The sequence below is a fragment of the Acomys minous genome (genome assembly GCF_964271855.1).
Source record: "Acomys minous genome assembly, chromosome: 5".
NCBI lineage: Eukaryota > Metazoa > Chordata > Mammalia > Rodentia > Muridae > Acomys > Acomys minous.
In genome coordinates, this window is record NC_140494.1 from 17,506,791 (window position 1) to 17,532,190 (window position 25,400).

Here is a 25,400-nt window from a genome sequence, read left to right on the forward strand (position 1 = left end):
ACTACTCCATTCATCTCTAAGGAGGACTTTAAGGTGCTAAGCCCAGGAATCATCCAGCAACAGCTTAGCTGCTCTTGCCAAATGCCCAAGGACCAGCAAGCAAAACCTCTACCCACCACTCTGGAGAGTAAGTCTGAGTTCCTCACCCATGTGCGCAATGCATGTAGTAATAGCAGAAAACGTAGAATGCTGTGCGACAGGAGCTACCCTAAGCATTACACGCTTTCCAGTTTTTACCAATTACTTCATTCTCCATATAGTGAGCAGGGATGCTTGCTTTCATTCCCATGTTTGGAGATGGATAAGCACATCCATGGTTATCTTAAGCCACAGGCTAAGAGTTGCACACTTGTTAACATGATGACATTGGAAGTCAAGCTCACGAGCCAGTACTAGAGTCCCTGTTTCTGCTGGTTCTGGTGCTTTCCAGTGAATTTTTTTATTGTTACTTTTGAGGTGGAGTTTTGTTCTGTATCTCAGGTGGGCCTTGAATTTGTGATTCTTATACTTTGTTTTCCAAGTGCTGGGATTAAGGAGGTGTGTGAACATATGGAATGATTTTTAAATAATATTTGATATTTTATATATAATTTATGTTAAATAGGTTCTGTAATTCATTTTTGACCAAACCATAAAACAACTTAAAATTCTTTTTTTTTCTGTTTTGTTTTGTTTTTTTTTCAAAACAGAGTTTCTCTGTGTAGTTTTGGGCATCCTGGACTCACTTTGTAAACCAGGCTGGCCTTACAGAGATCTGCCTGTCGTTGTCTCCCAGAGTTCTGGGATTATAGGAATGTGACACAATGCCTAGGTTCAACTAAAATTCTATGATTAAGGGGTCTTGAGAAGGATCAATCAGTAAAGTGCTAAGTAGGCAAGCAAGGAGACCTGAACTGGGTCTAGCACCCATGCAAAAATATCAAGTGTAGTGGCATGTGCCTGCAATCTCAATTCTGGGGAAGCAGAGACAGGAGGATCCCGCGGATGCAATCTAGGCAGACTGATGAGTTCTATGTTCAGTGAGAGACCCTGCTTAAAAAAAATAACAGAGAAATTGAGGAAGGTATCCTGTATTGATCCTAGCCTTCACATTCTTGAATGTACACACAGACACACACAGACACACACACACACAGACACACACACACACACAGACACACACACACACAGACACACACAGACACACACACACACACACACACACACACACACATGCCAGAGTTCAGAAGTGACATAGTAAAAGAGAAAACATTGATATTGGGATCAGAAATGTATATCTGAGATACATCCTTCATTCTCAGGCACTGTGTGATCTTGAGAATTTTCTAGTTCTTAGGGCTGGCTGTTTTCAGTTCAGTATGAAGTGGGTGATAGTGTACAGTGTTTTCAGTAATTCACACACCCTGAAACACCTGCAACATGAGGAAATAATGGAGCAAATGAAGGTACATGGGCTGGTCTGTGTTGGAAGTGTCCATTCTAGGGAGAGGACAGCCTTCTGGGAATGGTGGTGGCACGAGAAAGGGAAGGGATCAATCATTACCCTCTCCTGGATCCCATTGAGTTACTGTAGCAGACAAGCCTTCTCACTGAGTTTTATAGAGGACCTATACGTTGGATTAAGAGTACAAAAACATGGGTAGTACACGACAGGTCTATATACTTATGACCCTTGTCTCCCTAGAATGGTGGCCTAAAAATAGGCATGATGTAGTAAAGATATGCAACCTGAAGCATTACCATTAAACTGGTGATCATACATATTACATATAGGAACATATGTGAATATACATATTTTGAGCTGTATACTTGGTTTCTGTGATAGACTATAATGCCTACCAATAAAAAGTTGAATTATCTGGCTACTAATCACTATGTGGCAATTGATTCTGAGCAAGTAGCTCATTTGAAGGTTTAATGTGAACAAAAGCATGTTATGCCTACTTGGAGGAAAGAAAGACTCCATTAAAGTGAGGAGCCAAGAAACTCAACATGTATGCTCAGTACCCACAAATGATGAGGACAGATCTGCGGTGCCTCTGGGAACCCATGAACATGTTCATACTCCCACCACCTGCCATGGTGCCTGGTGCATTCAAGCCCCTTATAGAAAAGCTGATTGAACTTAAGATCTATGGAAAACAATGATGAATGGTTTATCCTCATTTTTATATAAACTTCTAGATTTTTCTAGGGAAATCTTTAGAAATATCACATTAAAAGTGTAACTTTCAACTTTATTCTTGGAAGGGAGCATATGACCACATTGAGCGCAAATTTCAGATCTGCTTAAAGTAGCTGCTCAGGAAAGCCAAGGATTTAGTGTGTAGTTCAGGGTCTGTTCTGATGGGAAATATTGAGACAGAAGCTGTGGCCAAGTCATCAGACACCAGTCAATGTACCAAGTTTCTTGGCCTGGGGCTGATGGCAAATCAGTAGAATCCTTTTACAGCACATCAGAGACATTATGATTTCCAGGCTACTCAAGAAAGAAGGTAAAATCTAATTCACAAAGAACACAAAGTGTTTTTAGAAGATCCAAAGTTATGACACATCCATTTTTCTGCAGTATCACTTTTCAGCTGCCTGAAGAACAAAGGGAAGATGGGATGTGAGACACTTTCAGACTTTCACTTGTCTTACGAGTTTTTGACATTTTATAGTCTCTTGTCAGTACTACTAAAAAATTCTGAAAACCTCCACTTGCCCATGTTGAAATTCTAATAACCTTATGTATTTAGGTGAGAACAATGGTGATCATGAATAGCATCCAGCTGGGAATGGAGGGGCTATGAAAATCTTCAAAGTTGTTTTCATAACCTGGGAGTCTTTGTGCTCTTAATAAATTAGAATGAAATAAAACAGCTGTGTTGGTAGGTGAACATCCCAGCTATTCTTATAGTTGTTAAAGTTAATTGCTGTAAAATATGCACACCATAAAACTTATCTTCACTTTTTTCTTTAGATACAGAGGAAGGAGCCAGGACCTGTAAACTCTAAGCACACACTGTACCATTGGCCTGTTCTCTCAACTCCCTAATTATTTTTGTTTGTATAGTTCAGCAGTGCTTGACATATTCACATTGCTATGAAACAGCTGAATTTTCATATTTCCAAACTGAAAGGCCAGCTCTTCATTGTTCCCTAGATCACTATAGAGAGGCCCTAAGAGGACTGACAATTTTTTGCCTCTCCTCGTTACATTACCAACTCCCCCTTCCCCTGTAAAGTGAGAACTGGGAATAAACAAAGTTCTTCTTAAAACCTCAAGCTTATTGCTCTGTGACCCCTCTTTCATCATTAATATGACATGATGTGAAGGGTGATCCTTCTAGAAAAGTGTAAGTATGAAGGAAAGAAATATTACTTTCTTTAAAATAACATAATTTTTTCTTTGGCAATTTCATACATGTATACAATTATCGCTACCTCTAGTTCTCCTTGTCCATTATCACATCCCCTAACTTCCTGATCTTTTCAACAAAAACAAACAACAACAACAGCAACAATACCCAACAGGGAATCCAATTAGTGCTCCTCTCATGCCAATGAGTGAGGAGCCATCTAGCTGAACTTAGGAAACCTAGCAGAAGCCACACCCCATGACTCCCAGTGACCAGCAGCCATCAATTACCCATAGCTCCTCAGCTAGCAGTGGGACCTCAAGATCCTCTTTCCCAACATTCTTCTGTTATAACAAACTTAAATAATATATTTTCTTTGAGATTACATTTAAGAGACTATGGCAGATATAAGTGTGTGTACAGCTCTTATAGAGCCTGGGCTTGGTTCTCAGCACCCATATCAAATGGCTTACAATTGCCTACACAGGCACCTACACATTGATGCACATAAACATAGACATTCTTATATGTCAGGGTTAAATCCAAAGATAGGAGCAGAAAGACAACTGACCCAAATCATTGTAGCCAAATTAACTAAAGCAAGCAACTAGTTAAAGCAAGCTTTAAAAAAAATTGTGTACATGGGCCACCTCCCCCTAAGGTAGGGTTTGGATATGTCAACATTGGATGTGAGGATGACAAGGTTTTTATAGCTTTAAGGTAGGGGATTTCCAAATGGGGAAATTGGTGGGCAAAATAGGCAAGATAACAAGAACAGAACATAAGCATAACAAATTAGTAACAATGATCTCCCAAAACAAAGACATGATTGGAAGGTGGTCATAACAACAGGTAGTCATAACAAGGTAGCCAAAAATACTTCTTGTTTGTTTTGGTTTTTGAGGCAGGGTTTCTCTGTGTAGCCTTGGCTGTCCTGGACTCACTTTGTAGATGAGGCTGGTCTCAAACTCACAGCAATACACCTGCTTCTGCCTCTCGAGTGCTGGGATGAAATGCATATGCACCACCACAGCCCAGCCAGAACCAATTTTTAAAAACAGAGGTAGAGTTTCAAGATGATTATTTATTTTTTAAAACAAAGACATGATTGCCATTTCTGGAACAGGTAGTATAGAACCAATCCTCGAGACACAGGTTTTATCATAAATAGGACTGAACCTAGTTTGTCTTAACTATGAGATGGCTTTTACGTCTAAGTTGGAGGGATATTGGTTCTTCAAACACCCCCCCACCACCCCAATTCTGGAAGTAGGACCATCCATGCTAGGTAGAGAATTAAACTCTGGATAGTACCATCTTTGTGGGCACTGGGCCAAGCCACCCCTTGCTCCCACACTGACCCTAAGGTTTATTTTTTCCTATACATTTAAACATAGTATAAATTTCTATGTTTGACCTTTACAATAAGCTATTGTATCGAATTCTGTTAGCTTATAAACAGAGCTCACCCCAGGGCCTAGAGGAAAGATTTGTGGTAAGCACAAGGATAGATTCTATTGGTGGAGGATACAAAGTTCACTGAACCTCTTCTGTAGGGCTGTGTTCTAGTCACTGCAGGATTAAGGCCTAAACAATGCTCAGGATCTTGGGGGAATTGAGGTGGAGTCTGCCTCCTAATATAAAAGCAAAGAATCGCTAGGTTACTGACCACTTTTCAATTGGGTATTCTAGGTGACTAGGAATAATTCACTTGTTAAGAGCACAGTCCTGTGAGATGGACAATCTTGGTTTCTCCAATGCTTATTACAAGCTCTGCTTCCTACATGGATATATGTAATTAAAAATAATAACAAAGCTAGGTGTGGTGGTGTACGCCTCTGATTCCTGCACTCCGGAGGCAGAGGCAGGTGTATCTCTGTGTGTTTGAAGCCAGTCTGGTCTACAAAGTGAATCCAGGACAGCCAAGGCTACATGGAGAAAAACCTGTCTCAAAAACAAACAAACCAATCTTTTTTTTTTATGTTTGTTTACATAATCTTTTTCTTTCTTTCTTTCTTTCTTTTTTTTTATTGAAGAAACAAACCAATCTTTAAAACAACAATTGGATTTAAGCACTGTAATTACTGAACTGTTTCATTTCCTCCTTGGTTTTCTATAGTGAGAGTTTTGGCTTCTTTAAAAATTTAGTTATGTTATATCAATATGTTTTTGTTTTAATCACAGGTGTGGGATAAGAAGGTGCTTCATAGGAGGTGATTATGATTTGCCTTCTGTACTGGCAGGGGTGTGATCTTTGCCAACTGCAGAAAGTTTAATTCTAGGGACTCTGAAGAGGGCCTGTGTTGGCTGTTACTCCCTTCTGTTGCATCCCTCTCCTCACACTAGTTGATACATTTGTTGTTGCCTTTGCTATGGAAGGATTCCTGGTTTGCTAGACTGCTGGATATTCTGACAATAAGATTGAACTTGCCCCAAGGAATCCAATATCCCTAATCAGCAGGAAGTAGGTTACAGAGGTCTGCTCTCCCTTTCCTCTCTAACCTTTTTTCTCTTCTACCTATTGTTGGGGGTTGGAAGGGATAGGGAAGGAATAAGTGTTTGAAAGGTTAGAGATATAAGAACCCAATAAAATAGATTAAAAATATGCTGATCATCCAGGTTGGACCCCCACTCCCCCACACACCAACCCCGTTCCTGTGGGTACAACTGGGAAACAGGAGCAGAGGAGAGCTGATAGCTTTTCCCTGAGTTCCAGCCTCCAGCCCACGACTCTACCTACTTTTCCAAGGACGCCTACTATGCCACAGGAACATCCAGCCTACGGCCCATTGCTTTATCCATCTTACCTAGGAGGGCTGTGAGACTTCATAAATATCCAAGCTCTGGCCAAGGGGGCACTACCTGCCTTCCTAAGGAGCCCTGTGGTCACCAGAAAGACCCAGACAACACCAAGGACAACCAGATGGCTGAGGGCCAGTATAAGCGCATAATCAACATAAGCCAGCACAATATGGCAGCACCAGAACCCAGCCATCCTACTACAATAAGCCTTGGATATGCCAACACAGCTGAAATACAAGAAAATGACCTTAAATCTACTCTTATGAAGATGATAGAGACCTTTAAAGAGGAAGCAAATAGATTCCTTAAAAAATACAGGAAAATATAATCAAACAGGTGAAGGAAATGAATAAAATGCTCCAAGACCTGAAAATGTAAATATAAACAAAGAGAACACAAGCTGAGGGAATCCTGGAGATGGAAAACCTAGGGAAGAGAACAGGAACTACAGATATCAGCATCACCAACAGAAAACAAGAGATGGGGGAGAGAATCTGAGGCATAGATGATACAATTGAAGAAATGGATACATATGTCAAGGAGAATGTTAAATATAAAAACTTCCTGACACAAAACATCCAAGAAATCAGGGATACCATAAAAAGACAAAACCATAGAATAATAGAAATAGAAGAAAGAGAAGATTCCCTGCTTCAAGAACCAGAACATATTTTCAACAAAATTATAGACAAAATTCTCCAACCTAAAGAAAGGGATGCCTATAGACATACAAGAAAGTTACAGAACACCAAATAGATTGAACTAGAAAAGAGAGTCTTTCCGCCACATAATAATCAAAACACTAAATGTACAGAACAAAGAAAGAATATTAAGAGCTACAAGTGACATATAAAGGAAACTTATCAGAGTTATGCCTGACTTCTGGACAGAGACTGTAAAAGCCTAAGGGCCTGGAAGGGTGTCCTAAAGACCCTAAGAGACCACAGATCAGATGTTAGCCCAGACTACTATAGACAATAAAACTGTCAATTACCATTGATGGAGAAAACAAGATATTCCATGACAAAACCAGATTTATACAATATTTATGCACAAATCTAGCCCCATAGAAGATGCTATAAAGAAAACTCCAATCAAAAGAGGTTAGCTACACCCAAGAAAACACAGGAATAAATAACTCCACTGCAGCAAAATAAAAAGAACACACACAATCTACCACCACAAACATCAGAGTAATAGGAACCAACAATAATTGGTCATTTATCTTTCAACATCAATGGACTCAATTACCCAATAAAAAGACACTGGATAACAGAATGGGTGAGAAAATCAGGATCTATCACTCTGTGGCATATAAGAACCACACAGCAGTGACAAAGATAAATATTACTTCATTACTTCATAGTAAAGGACATCAAAAAGGCTTTCAAAAAAAAACCAACCCAAGAAGCAAGCTGGAATAGACATTCTAGTACCTAATAAAAATAGACTTTTTCAACCAAAATTAATCAAAAGAGATGGGAAAGAACTCTTTATACTCATCAAAAGAAAAATCCACCAAGAGGACATCACGATTCTGAACATCTATGCCCCAAATACAAGGGCCCCCACACTAGTAAAAGAAATGATACTAAAGTTTAAAACACACATCAAACTCCACACAGCAACAGTGGGAGATTTCAGCACCCCACTCTCATCAATGGACAGGTCATCCAGACAGAAACTAAACAGAAAATAATGAAACTAATAGATGTCATGAATCAAATGGACCTAAAAACAGATAGCTACAGAACTTACACACACACACACACACACACACACACACACCTTCTTCTCAGCATCTCATGGAACCTTATCCAAAACTGACCATATAGTCACAAAGCAGGCCTCAACCAACACATGAAAATTGAAACAAACATTTTACATTTTATCAGATCACCATGGATTAAGGCTGGACATCAACAACAGAAACAAGAGAAAGCCTACAAACTCATGGAAACTGAACAACTCTCTACTCAATGACCACTGGGTCAAGAAAGAAATAAGAAGAGAAATCAAAGACTTCCTAAAATTCAGTGAAAATGAAGGCACAACATTTCCAAACTTATGGGACACAATGAAAGCAGTGCTAAGAGGAAAATCCATAGCACTGGGTGCCTTTATAAAGAAATTAGGAAGAGCTCATACTAGAAACTTAACTGCACACCTGAAAGTTGTAGAACAAAAAGAAGCAAATATACCTAAGAGGAGTAGATGGTAGGAAATAATCAAACTCAGGGCTGAAATCAATAAATTAATTACAATAATCAACAAATTTAAAACAATACAAAGAATCAATGAAACCATGAGTTGGTTCTTTGAGAAAATGAACCATCAACCAAAGAGCATGCATGGACTGGTCCTGGGCCCCGTGCACACATATGTAGCAGATGTGCAGCTTGGTCTTCGTGTGGGCTCCCCAACAACTGGAGCAGGAGCCCTTGCTGGCTCTGATGCCTGCTTTTGGATCCTGTTCCTCTAACTGTGCTGTCTTGTCTGGCCTCAGTGACAGAGGATGCTCCTAGTCCTGCAGGGACTTAATGTGCCAGAGAATGTTGGTACCCATGGGGGACCTCCTCCTCCTCTAAGGAGAAGGAAAGGGGAAGAGGAGGTGAGGAGTGTGTGAAGGTGGGCTGGGAAGAAGGGGAGCTGCAATCAGGATTAAAGTGAATAAATAAATTAATGGAGAAAAAGTATATAAAGTTTTCCATATATATATAATTTTTAAAAATCTTAAACTCCTATTGTATTGGCTGATTTTTTTTTAGTTGCTGTGAGAAAATTCTTGAGAAAAGCAATTTAGAGGAGGAGGGTCTATCTTGACTCACAGATCCAGGGAACCATGGTATAGCTTGAGGCATTTGCTCACACTAGGGATGACGTCAGAAAACGGGGAACTCAGTTCATTCACTCAGTCCACAGGATGGTGTCGTCTATGCTTGAGGTGGCTTTTGCCACCATGGGGAACCTCAGCTGGAAAAATCACTCAGACCGTTATCTTCTAGGTGGCTCAAGATTCTGCAAGTTGGTAATCAATCCAAACCACCACATTTGCTTTGCTGATTACTAAAGCGATAGTTTGAGGCCTAGATAAATAAAATACATTTAGGAGTTATGAGAATTCTTGCAAGAATCTAAAATACAAACTGTTAAAATGTATATAATCAATTGCTCATATTCAGCTGGGCTTGGTGGCACATGCCTGTAATCCCAGCAGTCAGAGAGGCAGAGGTAGGTGGATCCCTGTGAGTTCCAGGCCAGCCTGGTCTACAAAGTGAATCCAGGACAGCAAAGGCTATACAGAGAAACTCTGTCTCAAAAACAAACTGTAGGCTTTGAACTTTTCAAACCTACTTTATTTGGGGATCTTTAATGCTTATACCTCCATTCCAACCCACCTACCTTCTACAAGAGAGAAAAGAGGTTAAGAGAAACAGGACAATTAGACCTTTTAAAACTGTTTCTAGGAGGTATTCCACTGGCATAGTCAGCAGAATTCCAGCAGACCCTTTAAACATCAAACCAGCAATTCAGCAAAGGTGACTGCAACCGCAGCAGCCCCATATATATTTGTCAGTTTGTCAAAGTCCATGCCCCGCAAGAGGCAGTTACTCTTCTAGTGGACAAGCATCATCTGTTCTCTCACAAGTCTGTTTGCAGTTGAAAAATACCGTAAACTCTCATACAAGTCTGTTTCATATCTCACACTTGGGATCAAAACAAAAACATGTTTACATCTACAACAACAACAACAAAACAAACAACCCTCCCCCGAAAACAAATTGTTCATATTTGTGGGTCAGTTTCCACCTATAAAGCCACTCATTTTGGTTATTGAGACTGTCACCCCTTTTGAAAGCTTTTAGAAGGAAGTTCTTCTGAAGTGTATGCTCAGCCTGATCCTGAGCACTGGTCTGCAGTGAAGCCACACCCCATAATTCCCTCAGCACAACTTTCTTGCCTTTGAAGTGTTTAAAGTGTCATTAGATGGAATCAAGACTAGTGTTTCAACAACCACAGTGTTGCACTAAGCAGTAGGAGATGTGCTTTTCTCTGTGGGTGGTGGGTAAAGTGGATATTTGCTCATCACAATGATTTTAAATAAAGCAAAGGGTTGTTTCAAAGCCGTAGTTGGGCAAACACTTTCCCTTAGTCTTTGATGTAACAAAATAACCTGGGTGGCTCATAAAGAGAAGAAATTTCTCTCCCTCCATTCTAGAGGACAAGAAACCCAAGATCAATGTATTGATAGATTATATGTTTGATGGTGGTGGTAATGGGGTGTGCTTTCTGGTTCATACAATGGAACTAGCTCACTGTCTCCCTCTGCTGGAGGTTTCTTATAAGGCACTTACCTCATTCACTGGGACAGAGCCCCGATGACCTAATGACCTCCTCCCAAAGTCTTCAGCTTCTCAATACTGTCACCTTGGGGACTGAGTTCTGGGGAAGAGAACTAACCAACATCTAGATAATAGCAAGTTATAGAAGACCGCAGAAAGTCACTCTTTGCCTTAAAAATAAAAATAATCCTTTATTCCATATAAAACCATTGTGTGTCCCCATAGGAGAGTTGAGCTGGCATTTCTGCTAGCTGAGGCATGAATGGAGAGCAATGCACACTGACAGCCTTTGTCATCTCCTCTGACTAGAATATGGCTACAGCACAGTGGCTGTGACACTCCTGACTTTGGGCTCCATGCTTGGGACGGCGTTGGTCCTTTTCCACAGCTGTGAGGAGAGCTACAATCTTATTTTACAGCTGTTCGTGGGCTTGGCTGTGGGGACACTCTCTGGGGATGCCCTGCTCCACCTCATCCCGCAGGTAATCTTGCTGTTTTCATTGCAGAAGGACTGTGCCTGATTTTTCTTTCCATTCAGCAACTTGAGATATTTAGGTGAAGTTTTTGATGTGGGCATCAGTTAAAAAACAAACAAACAAACAAACAAACAAACAAAAACAATGGCTGATGTGTCCATTGGAAAGAACACCACTTGCCCTCGGGTATCCCTGCATGTGTGGAAGAGAAGAGAGAAAGAGAGAGAAGCAGACATTGGGTTCATCCTGATTGCTAAGAGGCAAATCTCACAGGACACGCACGCATGCACGCACGCCCGCGCGTGCGCGCATACCCACACACACACATGCACATGCGCGGGTACACACACAGACACACACGTCTGTGAGAGTGATGCTGGCTTTCTCAGCTGCTCCCCTCTGGTCTCACACATCAGACCCATTCCCCTCTGTTCTTCCCCGAAGTTTGTTTCTTCTCAGGTTTCTTGACAGTTGGATTTTTTTTTTTTTTTTTTTTTTTTTTTTTTTTGCTTAGTTTCTGCCAATGGGAAGCACCAGCGGAAAATCGAGGCAGAAGGAAGCGGGGCAATAGCATTTGTTTTGGCTTGCTCCTGACTCTGTCTCTGGCACCTGCTCCAAAAGCAGCTGACATACTGTCAGGTTGTACCTGGAGGAGGCTCCCTCAGTAGCATCGCCTCTGTTGAAACTTCAGCAATCCCGTGTCCTACCTTTGCCCCTTTAGAGCTAATGGGGAAATGAGTTCTTGGATTGTTAATCTTTGGGTCCCTTGTCCCTTGACCCTGCTGGGGTCTTTGCCATAGTGTCATCATTAGGATCTTTGTCTTTGTGTTTGAACCTTCTGAACAGACTTTGCTTTCTTACCTTAATAATGGTGTTTGGATTTCTCTCCTTCGTGTGTGTGTGTGTGTGTGTGTGTGTGTGTGTGTGTGTACCTACATATGTGAATATGCATGTAGGTGTTTGAGCATGAGCATGGACACTAGATATCAATGCCAGTGTCTTGTCAATCACTCCTCACCTCACTGTTTGAGGTCTCTCATCAGTTTGGTTACCCTGGGTAGCTGCTGAGTTGCAGGGACCCACCTGTCTCAGCTTCCCAGTCCTGGAGTTCAGAGACATGCTGTGGCATCCAGCTCTTCAAGTGAGTGCTAGGCATCTGAAGTTAGGCCCTTGTTTTTGTGAGGCGAGTACTTTACTAAAGGCCCCTGGATTTCTTTCCTTAAAAAGTCAGAAGCTCCAGGAACGTGGCCTTTTCCATTGCTTCCCATTCAAGTCTTCTGAGGTTTTTTGTTTGTTTGGTTGGTTTTTTTTAAAATCAGAAATAAAAGGACTAAGACTTGAGATGGTAAAAAGAGGTGAGGCAGAAGATACTGCAAAGGGTGTTTCTATTTGCTCTTAATAGGAATGGTGACAGCGGACTAGATTATGGCTCCTGTGAAGTGTGAGATGGCAAAGATTTCCACAAGCCCCTGGCAATTTCCTCGGGTGCACTGTTGTTGCTCCAAGGCTCACGAAGCACTTGGTATTAAAAATTGCAAAGTGAGCCTTGGAGAAACTAAGCAATCACTATTGGTTTTAAGTTTCCTCCTAATCTAATTTTCTGGAACTATTTCAAGACTCCAGGCAATAGCCACAGCCTTTTTCTAGGTCACTGCAGCAGATACAGAGTTATTTGTTGCCCAGGATCCTGGGAAACAGCAGGAAGCTGCTGGGTTTTCCTCCAAGGAGTAGTGCATAGCTGGGGAGCAAGCCTGAACTTGGGGTGCTTAGGAAATACTGTAGATCTGAGTGAAAAGGTTAGCTTGTGCCTGTGACAGTTAGAAGGCAGGGGTTGGGCTTGACAAAAGAGATGAGGACAAGAGTTATTGGAAAGAGAAGGAAGGATCTAGTGTCAAGTGTGATGGGCAGCTAGAAAAATCAGTGGTCCTTAAATGTGATCTGCATTTTCAAAGAACTGTGATTGATTTGATACTTTCTAAATTTATTCAACTTAAAGATTTATTTTGTAACCTGAGGTCATGAGCTACTCTTTTATTTAACTGTATGATATTATAATGCTCCTAGCTTTCTGAAATACCGAACATTATGAGTATTAGGTGGGTATACATTAGTGTTATTACCAAACAAGTCAGAACAAATAGACCACCATATTCTGGTTTTCAGTTTAAAGGGCACATATGTGAATACACAGGTATACATGGTATCCACAGCTGATTGGTTCTAGGACTCTATAGGATATGAAATCCCACACATACTCAAGTCATTTTGTGAAAAACTTTATAGAACCGGCATACATCTTATGTATAGCTTGTTACTTTAAATCATATTTAGATCACTTGAAGTATGTGATACAATGTGAAATAAATGAAATTTATTTGTTGTATGTTGTTTACATTTTTTATACTGGTTATACTAATTGGTGTGGTAACTGTGTCTTCAAAAGACCATTTCACCGTTCTATAAGACCAGCTGCTTTAGGATGGTGGGTAGCGTGTTAAGACTGGTGGATTCCATGATGGTGGGCCCACAGTTGCATTTCTCTGGCTGGGAAGTGAGTTTCTTGGTCACATGCAATACTGTGTGGAATGCCATAACAGTGGATAAAGTATTCTGTAAATCCACAGATGGTGGTTTTGGCACAAGCGTTGTGTGCAAAAAGGCAAATCCATAACCAGAGCAAGGATCTACTCCAGTAAGGACCAAGTGTGATTGCTCATTGACTCATGAGATACAGACAATGGATTAGCCAGATGCTCAGGGTCTTGGAAAGAGAATGCCTGGAAACTTAGTGGGAAAGACACCTGGGGAAGAAGTATTTTACATAGATGGAGGATGTGGTCTATTGTAGTTAACCTGCCACCAGGTCTCTGGCTGGTCACCCTGGGTAATGGTGACAGTCATACCTGGGGACCAGTGTTGGTTTCTGCTGTGGTTAGATCTGGCACTCAGCAACAGCTCTATCCAGGTCACCCTTGGTGGGTGGAAATCCACTTTGTCAAGGCCATGCATAACTCCCATCTCTGTCACCATGGCTACTTTGTTTGTGTGCCCAATGAGCTATGGCCAGGATAGCTGGGGAAAGAGGCTGATTGTCCACAGACTGGGTCATCCTATCTATTTCATTTTGAACTCTTCTTCAGCTGAAGTCACCTTTTGATGATCATTTACATGGAACACAAGTATCTTCATGCCCGTTGCCAATTTGTAAAAATCTATCTAAAATACTTCTTCCCCAAATATCTTTCGTACTAATTTTCCAGGCATGCTTTTTCCAGCTAATCCATTGACTATATCTCATGAATCAGTGAGCAATGGCATAACTGCCCATTTCTTCTTCCAAGCAAAATGTATGACTGAAGTTCTGCCCATTGTGAAGGTTTCACTGGTGTCTTTTATGGTTGTCCTAGAAAAGGGTTGTAACGCTGCAGCTGTCCACTTCAAAAGGGCACCTGCATAACATGCAAAATGATTGGTAAACCCGGCCTGAGTCCTCTCTTCTTCAGTCAACAGATCATAGGGCACAACTCACTAGATTATAGTTGCATACTTGGCTGCAGATAGCGTTGTAACAAGAGTAGAAACCATAGGTATTTGGGCAACTTCTTTATCTAACTTGCTTGTGCCTTCCCAAACTGCTTGGGCCCAATCATGTATATTCCACTTCCATTTAATAATAGATAGTTTCTGTGCACATCCTACTTTATTATTTGGTGGGTCAGATAACATTCAGCTTAGGATGGGCAGCTCAGGTCACATGGTAACTTGGTGGCTCATTGCCAAACATTCAATTTCCACTAAGGTCAATAGAAGGGCAAGAGCTGTGTTTCAAAGAGAGAATAGTTGTCTTCATATGATGGTAGAGCCTTGCTCCAAAATCCCAGAGCTGGATTGAGGTAGATCAATTCCCATTTTCCTGAGGTACCAACACGCTGATTTCCATAGTGGTGTTCAAGTGTGAAGTCCCACTAGCAATGGATGAATTTTCTCTTTACATTCTTGACAACATGAGCTATCATTGATTATATTGATGTTAGCCATTGTGACAGGTATAAGATGAAGTCTCAAAATAGTTTTGATTTGCATTTCCATGATAGCTAAGGATGTTGAACATTTATTTAAATATTTCTTGGCTATTTGAGTTTCCCTTGTTTAGAATTCTCTGTTTAGATCTGTACTCCATTTTTAATTGTGTTATTGTTTTTTGATAGATAGTAATTTGAGTAATTTATATATTTTTAATATTAGTCATCTACTAGATGTGTAGTTGGTAAAAAAAATTTTACCACTCTGTAGGTTGCCATTTTGTCCAAATGATGTTGTATTTTCTTATGCACAAGCTTTTAATTTTCATGAGGCTTCATTTATTAATTGTTGATCTTAGTGACTGTGTTAACTCTGTTCTGTTTAACTATCTTTTCCTGTGCAGTAAGTTGAAGGCTATTCCCCACTTTCTCTTCTATCAGGTTCAGTTATCTGCTTTTATGCTAAGGTCTTTGATACATTTGGAGTTGAATTTGTGCAAGGTCATCAGTATGAATCTATTTGTGTTCTTCTACATGCAGTCTTTCAGTTTGGCCAGGAATATTTGTTGAAGATGCTATCTTTTTTTCCATTGTATATTTCTGTTTTTTTTAAATAAAATAATCAGGTGTACATGGGTATGTAGAGTTCTGTCTGGATCTTCAATTTGATATTATTGGTTGATGTATCTGTTTTTGTGCTAATATCATTCTGTTTTTATTAATATGGCTCTGTAGTTAAAACCTGAAATCTGGGATTGTGATACCTTCCACAGTTCATTTATTATTTAGGAGTGTGTGTGTGTGTGTGTGTGTGTGTGTGTGTGTGTGTGTGTGTGCGCGCGCGCTTCCATATGCTGAAAATTGTCCTTTATTTATATGTTACATGGTCTTTTTCTCTTACAGCTTTTCATAATCTTTCCTTGTTCTGTCTGTTTGGTCTTTTGATTATTATGTGCTGAGGGAAATTTCTTTTCTTTTATAGTCTATTTGGTGTTATATATGCTTATTGTACCTTGATAGCATTTTCTTCTTTAGTTTAGAAAAATTATCTCTTATGGTTTTGTTTAAAATATTTTCTGTGTCTTTCTTTTTCTTTTCCTTCCTCTATTATTATACCATCATCATCATCATCATCATCATCATCATCATCATCATCATCATTATTTCTGGTCTTTTCATGGTCTTCCAGGTTTCCTGGATGTTTTGTGCAAAGATCATTTTAGATTTAACATTTTCTTTGACTGATGTGTCCATTTCTTTTTATCATGTCCTCAGTGCTTGAGATTCTCTTGTATTTTAATCTTTTGTATTATTTTGGTGCTACTTGCCTCTGAACTTCATGTTTTAGATTTTCTTTTCCAAATACCCCTCAGTTTGTGTTTTCTTTGATGATTGTATTTCCACTTTCAGGTCTTGAAATGTTTTATTCAGTTTTTTTTTTTGTTTGTATTTTTATAGATTTCTTTAAGGGATTTTTATTTCCTTTTTAAGGACCCCTGTCCTATTCATAAAAGCTATGTTAAGGCCTTTGTCTTGTGCTGCAGCTATGCTGCGGTTTTTAGGGCCTTCTGTGGTAGGGTTGCTGGGCTCTGGTAGAGATGACATACTGTCCTGGTTGTTAGTGATTGTGTTTTTACTCTGGCTTCTAGACTTCTGGGTTTGGGAGACTGTAATTCCAGGTGCTGATATCTGGTCTTATCTTTGTTGGGTGGATTTTTTTTTCCCTTAGTTTCTGTTTCCCTCTCTGTACGTTAGGTTATAGTAGCTATGTCTTTGCTTTGTAGGAACTTCTGGTATCCTGATAGGCCTGGCCACTGAGGGTTCTTCATAAAATGTGTATTAGGAGCTAGCAATCAGGGATGGCTGTGGGCTAGGAGGGTGGGGTCCATATGAGAGGAAAGTGGGTTGTTCTGCCAGTATCTGCTTAGTCCCCTGGCAATGAGGGCAGGGGCTAAGTGAGAAGAGGCCACAACAGGTATTCTGCTAAGGAGATGGAGATGAGGCTGGGAGATTAAATATGAAGAAGGGGAGGAAAAGTTAAGATCTTACCTACCTACTCCTCTGTCAGGCTTGGCTGGTGGGTGCCCAGAGAATGGCTGCTGGAGTTGGGGGCAAGAATAAGAGGCTGAGTGAGGAGGAAAGTTGGCGGAGAAGATCTGAGTTATCAGCTAGAGATGGGTGTTGAGAGGAAAGAGACAGCAGCTGGTCTGCTACAGAGGTGGGGTGAAAGGATAAGACTTGGGCGCTGGAGTTGGAGGGGGTTGGGGAGGAGGCTGGAGCAGTAAAGATCTGCAGCTAGGTTACCTGCTTCCCTGGGTGGAGTTGCCTGCTGGGTTTAAGGACTGGGGTAAAGGAGTAAGTAGGGGGAAGAAAGGTTGGAGGAGGAGACCTGTGTGTTCTGCTGGAGAGGGAGGGCTGGGAGGGAGGCATGGCCATAGCAGATGGTCTGCTGCAGAGCTGGAGATGCAAAAGGGATCTTGAGACGAGAAAGGGAGTGGAGCTCTACAGTTAGTCTACTGGTTTCCCTGGTTGGAGCAGCCTGTGGGTTCCTAGGTAGTGCCTGCTGGAGTTGGGGTGGCGATAAAGTAACGCGTGGGAGAGGGAAATTTGGAATGGGAGATCTGTGTGATCCATTGGGGATGGAGATGGAGGTGGAATAGTAAGGCCACCGTGAACATTCTGCTCCAAATCTGGGGAAGAGTGAGGGATTGGATTTGGTGGAGTTAGGAAGAGAGGAGGCTGTTAGCCTAACTGCTTTCCTGGCCTGAGTCTTCTTTCTTTTTCTTTCTTTCTTTTTTAAAAAAAGGTTCTAGGTTTACCTAAGCAGGAAGCAGAGCTTGTCCATTCCCATGAAAGCCAAGGTCCCATTTGGAAGCTGTTGGGACTACTTGGAGGCATCCATGGATTTTTCTTAATAGAAAAATGTTTTACCCTTCTTGTATCACCAGATGCCAAGGTAGGTGTCTCCTTTGTCCTTTGCTTTGGGATTCATTATATGCATCTTGATTTCAGAAATACTTGTCTAAAGGTAAAAGTAAGTGGTATGTGGAAGTGTGTGCCTTTCATCCCGGGTACTTGAGAGACACACAAGAGGACCACAACTTCAAGGCCAGCCTGGTCTACAGAGCAAGACTCTCAAAACACAAACAAACAACAAACAATAAATAAAAGAGGTCTAGGGATGCAGTTCAGTTGGTACAGTGCTTGCCTAGCATGCACAAAGCCCTGTGAGTTTGGTCCCCAGGACTGCATAAACTGGGAACAATAGTAGTACATGACTGTAGCCCCAGCATTTGGGGAGTGGAGGATGGAAGACCAGTTCAAGATCATCTTCAGCTGTATAGAGAGTTCAAGGCCAGTCTGGGCTATCTCTAACTGATTAAATTAATTTAATATCTAATTAATTTAAAGTTAAAAAGTTAAAGGGATAGCATTGAGGTTGATGGTAGAGCACTTACCTTGCATGTGCAAGAACCTGGGTTCAATCCCCAGTCCTGGGGAAAAGTAGCGCCATCTTTATGAATTCGTCCGTGTAAGGGAAGGCATGGTCACCTCAACATGCTCGTTCTGACTGATATGCTATTCTAGCTATAGTTCTTAATGTTTCTCAAAAGCCCATTACCAGGCAGTTAATATTCTCACTACAATCTTCTGTTTTACTTTCATGATTGGTTTAAAAAGTAGATCATTTTAGGTTCAGGATATGCAAGGGACCAAAAGTCCACAAAGTATTCCTCTGACTGACACGTAAGTGCTGTAATTCATGCACATGTGAGACACATTTAGCAATAATAACAATAATGATAATGATAATGACATAACAAAAACAAGAACAACATAATTTAAGGTCCATGTTATTGGATACAATAAAAGGAATACAGATGTTCAAAAGTTTACAAATGTTTAATTGAATAATGTACTTGTACTAATATATTATCTTAGTAGTTCCAGGGTGCAACATGAGTTGATAATCATTTTTGTACCTGTATCAGAAAGAATTAAAAATCAAATTTTGTGTAACTAATTTTTAGTAAATAAAATGATAATAGTAATCTACTTCCATTTCAGCCTCTTTTAATCACAACTAGAGTTTCTGAAGTCACATTAATATATTCTGAGTATGTGCAATGCTTTTCCAAGATGAGATGTTTTACTAAATATTTGTCACTATGAGCTTTTTATGTTTCCTCCCCAAAACTTTGATAAGCGAAATGTTAAGTAAAGCCATAGAACTGAAAAGGTCTGCACATATGTGCTCTGACCTCTGACTAATTTGCACTGTCCTTACCCTACAGGACTTGCCGTTGGTTAATGGACATATGAGACATGGCCACCACCTTGCCCTCAGCCCCGAATTAACTGACCAGTCAGGAGGATCCAAGTCTGTATCAACCATCCAGCTGGTAGGTCGGTGATCTGTCTGTGTTGCCTGCAGACTTAGCTGCCTCTTCTTTTCTCCTTAGTGCACAGAGGGGGCTCGCTGGGGTGCATGAGCAGGGCCTGTTCCTGATTTGCCTGCTCTTGACCGTGAGGAAAACTGTTTAGAAAACTTTGCCAAGTACTTGAAAACTTTTTAATTTTCCTTTACCAAACACACTCTCCACAGATTTAAGTCGCAGCATCTGTACCGTGAAATACTCACGGATCCAACTGACATAATAACTGTCATCATTTTAGTTTTTGCTTTCACAAGCCAGATGACCTTTGGGGTTTCCTTTATGTATAACCCTAAATCATTTCCCGGTTGATGTGAACAAGTGTTGGGCAAGGGATGTGTTAGTCTGTCTAGGATAAGAGAGTGCTCATTTCATAATCCAGGAGAGGGTCAATTTGTCTAGTGATGCATTACATAGTAAGTACCTTTGATCCCAGCGAATTTCTCACGACAAAAAGTTCCATATAATTTTTAAATAAACTTCAAATTAGGTTCAAAAACTATCTAATTCTAGTTCTTAAGCAAAAGCGTATGGAAACAGGACAAGTAGGAAATATCACCCAACTGTAAACTCGTGAGCATGACTTTGGTACGGGGGTTGAGGTTCAAGAATAAGCCCTAAGTGAAGAGATGCTAGAAATGCATGCACTATACATACAGCTGAGAACCTTAGCAGAAGACTGCAGACCTAGTGATAACTCAGAGATGGGAAGACAATAGAGTTCCTTTAAACATCATCTGAAAGCTGGTCATGGTGGTGCACAACTTTAATCCTCGCACTGGAGACATAGAAGTGGGTAGACCTTCTTGAGTTCGAGGCCAGCCTAGTCTACATAGTGATTTCCTGTCTGTCTACTCTATATAGCGAGACCCTGTCTTGCAAAAGCAAAATAATAATGATTCGTTAATGAAATAAAATTGTTTCAAAGCCTTAGTGTATTTATTGTTCAGGTACATTAAAATGTGGTGCAAAAGAGGATAGCTTGGGGTTAGAATTAGTTTGAAAAATCATATTTCTGTTGGCTTTATTGTTTGTGTTGGGATGAGGCCTCTGAGCTCCAACATACATGGAAACAAGTCTCTGAAGATGATTTAGTGAGCTTTGAACTGTCCGGACAGCGCTCCCCTAACATATACACAGTTCATTTGCATTTAAACACAGGATTGAAAAAAATTGAATTAATATTAGATTATATGATAGGTTTTATATTTTCCTTCCTTTTTTTGAAAATGTAGGTTAAAGATGGAAATCTCATTATTTTTCTCTATGTATAAGAGGTCTTGGATGCTTGCCTCTAAATTCCATTGTACTGTGTGATGATGTAGAGAGATCAGGAAAAGCATATAAAATAAATATTTGAAATTATATTTTTTAGTAGAACCAGGGAGTGTGTGATTATAAGTACATGTCTGGATAAAGTATAATTAACATACTGGCTGTTTTGGAGAGGAGCCCTGCAGTTCCCTCCTTCCTTAGCCTTCCTTCTCCCCAATAGCCTATCTTCTGAGTAAAAGCTATTATTTTAACATGTGAACTTTAGTTTTACTTTCATGTTGACAAAACAACGATACTAGGACTTACATTAAATTTTTGCCCATTTCCACAACTTTGAGGGAATAGAATTAGATGCATACACTTTTAAAAAGACAATTGAGTAGTGGATTAAATGCATCCTTTGTGGTAATCCCATTGATGCAGCTAAGGGAAAGGCACAATCTACACTGGGTGGCACTTTGTGGTGATGTGAGTGCTGTGGGGCCACTCCTGCTCCTGTAAGTACCCTTCACTCGAGTGCCAGTAAGCTCACTGGTTTGCCTAGCTGTACTTGGGTAGAGTGGTTATTTTAAATGTGTTTTCTTTATAACCCAGAGTAAGACTCTTAAGCACAGAGAATATGGATCAGAAATTGAATTACGTACAGCCCAATCTCTGAAATTAAAATCACAATAACTCATGCATACGGCAACTTCAAAATCTCACAAGATTGAAAACTTTGAGGAATCTAGTTTTCTTTTATATCTGTTGTTTGATTTTGTATATGGGCAACATTCTTTTACTTGCTGGAAAAGCAATAAGAGAGCATTGTGCTGCAGAGAGTGACGTAGTGCATCGGGTTGGCTTGGCTTTTTCTCCTCTAGCTGTGTGCACCATCCACTTACAAACTGAGAGATGAACCCAAGGGCAGCAGCTTTCAGGAGACATGCCAAGGTAGGTCAGGAACAATTTTCTGAACATTTGTCTTTAGTAAAGGTTTCTGCAACTTAAAGAGTTTGGATGGCATTCTCCCTGACCTAATTTGGCATGTCTCCTGAATGGATTGAACTAGAAATGATCATAATGAGTGAGTTAACCCAGAAGCAGAAAGACTCAAATGGTATATACCCACTTATATCTGCATACTAGCCCAAGGGGCATGTCCCATGAAAGTCTTCACTAACCAGGAAACTGGGACAGAGGGTAGGACATCCTATTGGGACTCTAGATGAAAGAAGTATGGGAGAATGGCAAAGTTGAAGGATCCAGAGGATCCTAGAAACCTACAAGTAGAACATTATGATAGGCAGATTTGGGCCCAGGGGTCCCGCTCAAACTATGGCACTAGTCAAGGACAAAACAGGCCATAAACTTCAAACCCCTACCCAGATCTAGCCAATGGACAGGACATTCTCCACAGTTGAGTGGAGAGTGGGGTCTGACTTTCATTCATACTAACTCTGGTGCCTCATATTTGACCAAGTCCCCTGAATGGGGAGACCTGGTGGCACTCAGAGGAAGGATAGCAGGCTACCAAGAAGAGACTTGATATCCTATGAGCATATACAGGGGGAGGAGGTCCCCCTAAGGAACAGTCATAGGTGAGGGGAGTAAGGGGAAAATGGGAGGGAGGGAAGAATGGGAGGATACAAGGGAGGGGATAACCATTGAGATGTAATATAAATAAATTAATAAAATTTTAAAAAAGAGTTTGGATGAACTACAGGCTAGCTGAGAAGCATTCAGTCCTCTATGGAGGATGTGGTTTCTCCCTACACATGACTGCACAAAGCATATGCTGTGCTCTCAGTCCTTGTTGTAGTTTGTATGGTGTATATGTAAAATGGAAGTGCAGATATGCATCTGAACCATCTTTTAAATGTCAGTGTGACCCTTTAGATGTTTTAGGTTTCAACCTAGTGTGACAGTTACTTACTTTCCATTAATTATATTTTAATCTGACATAGAAAGGCCCAGAAGATTCACAGAGAGCCGAGCTACCACTAGGCGATGTGCCAGCTTCCAACAGAAACCGTGAGTACCAATTTTACACAGTTAAAATTTAAATATAAAATGTGATACAGAAAACGGTTATAGCTATTTTTAAAGAAATATGAAAAAAGCAACAAGATTGGATAGTGGGTCTCCATTTCCTGATGGGAAGCTTTGCAGTAAGATCTTCAGGGACCATTCTTGTCTGCTTTCCTGGGACACCACAAACCAATATGAACTTTATTCTATTATAATGTCCGGTGTTCCAGACCTTTAATTTATTATTGCTTATAGAGTCAGAGCTACATTTTTGTTTCCTCGTAGTCTGTCTCACTTGGTGCACTGTCACGGAAATGGCGGCATCCCAGAGATTTGCGTTCTCATCTTATTGCATGACTCATTTCTGCATCTGATGGTGAACTGTCAATCTTTCTTTCCTTCATCTTCCCCAGTTAACTTATTTCTGTTGTTGGGAAGAGGGAATTTACTGGACACAGGATCTCATCTATCTAGACTGGCTTGGAACCCACTATGTAGGCTAGGTTGACCGGTCATTTATAGCAACCCTCTTGCCTGGGCCTCCTAAGTGCTAGGCATACAGGCACAAGCCATTATGCTTGGCTTATTTATATTACTTCTGAATTTAATGTATGTACTTTCTAACTTCGTTCTTCTTTGCTTATGCTTCCGGATAATTCTTTGACATTATGCCTGTGTTTGGTGTGATTTTCATCAGTTGCTCTTACACCTGTCACTCTTCTTATTTATGTCACCCTTATGGAACAAGAACTCCATCATGTTTGAATGTTGACCAGTCGAGATTAGCTACTCCATGTCTACCATAATAAAATAGGTGATCAAGTATAAAAAAGTTATTATGGAATGAACACTTGGTATATGCCAGGCACATTTGATACGGATTACTTCTCATAATTCTCCCATAGCACAATGAAGTAAGAGTAAGTATTCTTAAGCTATACAAATGAAGAAATCAGTTGTTGCAGAGGTTACACAGCTAGTGAGCTCTGGCACTGAGGAACAGAGGAAATATTAGTGCACCAAAATTTCCTTGGGATCATTCATATGTATACCAGTGGGTTCTCTCAACTCTTCTATACATTCAGGATGTACTTTGGGGAGTTGGGGCTGTAGCTCAGTGGTAGAGCATTTGGCTGGCCTGTATAAGGTCCCGGAATTCATCACCAGAATGGAAAAAAATAGTCGGAAGATGTTCTGTGCTTAGAGCTTGTGTATGTCCTGGAGAATAGAATAAGCATACCCATTGCAGTTTGCCATGGAATGTGGTTTGGAATGTAAGCACTCATAAGAATAAACACATATTACTACTATCTATGTTGTTATAGCAATAATTGTTCTGTTTTGGCTATATTGTCATAAAATTTAATAATTTGATTCAAAATATGTAATTTCATATTCTGTCCTATTCTGCTTTCAGGGTGTTTAGCTTTTTTATAAATATACTTAAATTTCTTTCTTTTTTTTTTGAAATTTGTCTTTCTTTTTTTTTATTGATAACATTCATATTACATCTCAATTGTTAGCCCATCCCTTGTAGGCTCTCATTCCTCCCTCCCTCCTGCTTTCACCCTATTGCCCTCCCTGAGGGGGACCTCCTCCCCCTGTATGTGATCCTAGGGTATCAAGTCTCTCCTTGGTAACCTGCTATCCTTCCTCTGAGTGCCACCAGGCCTCCGCATCAAGGGGACATGGTCAAATATGGGGCACCAGAGTTAGTGTGAAAAATCAGTCCCCACTTTCTACTTAACTGTGAAGAATGTCCTGTCCACTGGCTGGATCTGGGTAGGGTTAAATTTCTATGTATATATTTTGCCTGCATTTATGTCTGTGTTCCACACGAGTGCCCCTTGGTGGCCAGGAAAAAGTGTCATATCCCCCAGAACTAGAGTTACAGGTGCTTGTGAGGCACCCTCCAGGTGCTGGAAATCAAACTTGGGCCCTCCATAAGAGCAGCTCCTGTTCCTATCTTCTGAGCCATCTCTACAGCTCAAGGATGTTATTTATTTCTTGTATAACTTTTAGCTGTAGTATGAATTTGGAATGTTTGGCACATAGTGGGTCTTTGCCGGATTTTGTTGTTTTTACTTTTGAAATAAAGGAAAGGGGGCATTGGATACGCCAAGTAGAATCATGAGAGGAGTATGGATGCCAGACCAGGGAGCATTAACCATTTCATGCAAATGATCTTCCCACCGCAGGTATGAAACTTGGCATGCGGACTGAGCAGTGAGCAAATCCAAATTAGAGCACACAGCTGACGCTTGCCAGCAAAACCCTGAGTAGGCTTCAACCATGTGATTACTTGTTTCAGATTACCTCGTTGGTAGGACTCCATTTGTATTTCAAAGGACAGGATGTGAAAATCCTATCCGTGGTCTGATTTAAATAAACAAAACCCCAAATCAGATTAGTTCTAGCCCATGCCTCATGGTGGGAAATCTCAGACAGCTTAGACATGCATGACTCTAAAGACTGCCAGGTACATTAGCAAAGGTGAAATATTAGAGTTATTTTGGTATCAAGTATATTAAATTGGCAGCAAATGCTTGTCTTCCCACTAAATGCTTAACCAATCTTGCTGAATACACATACATGCACAGTGGCTTACATGCAGATGTGTGTATTAGCCTTGTGTCTTCTTACATATCCATACTGTGACATTTAGAAGTCTGTAATCAGAGATAATAAAGTG

At 40.5% G+C, this 25,400-nt stretch overlaps 1 protein-coding gene across 3 annotated transcripts in view; it reads left to right on the forward strand.

Annotated features, from left to right (window-relative positions):
- Nucleotides 1–25,400, forward strand: part of SLC39A12 (solute carrier family 39 member 12) — an 87,854-nt gene that overhangs the window by 26,925 nt on the left and 35,529 nt on the right. For all 3 annotated transcript variants that reach the window (XM_084781253.1, XM_084781254.1, XM_084781255.1), the window contains exons 6-10: nt 1–127; nt 10,799–10,971; nt 17,794–17,943; nt 19,283–19,390; nt 22,645–22,711. The exon at nt 1–127 is cut by the window's left edge and continues 48 nt beyond it. In XM_084781253.1, coding sequence (XP_084637379.1) covers nt 1–127; nt 10,799–10,971; nt 17,794–17,943; nt 19,283–19,390; nt 22,645–22,711 — 625 coding nt within the window. The remainder of the gene's footprint in view (nt 128–10,798; nt 10,972–17,793; nt 17,944–19,282; nt 19,391–22,644; nt 22,712–25,400) is intronic.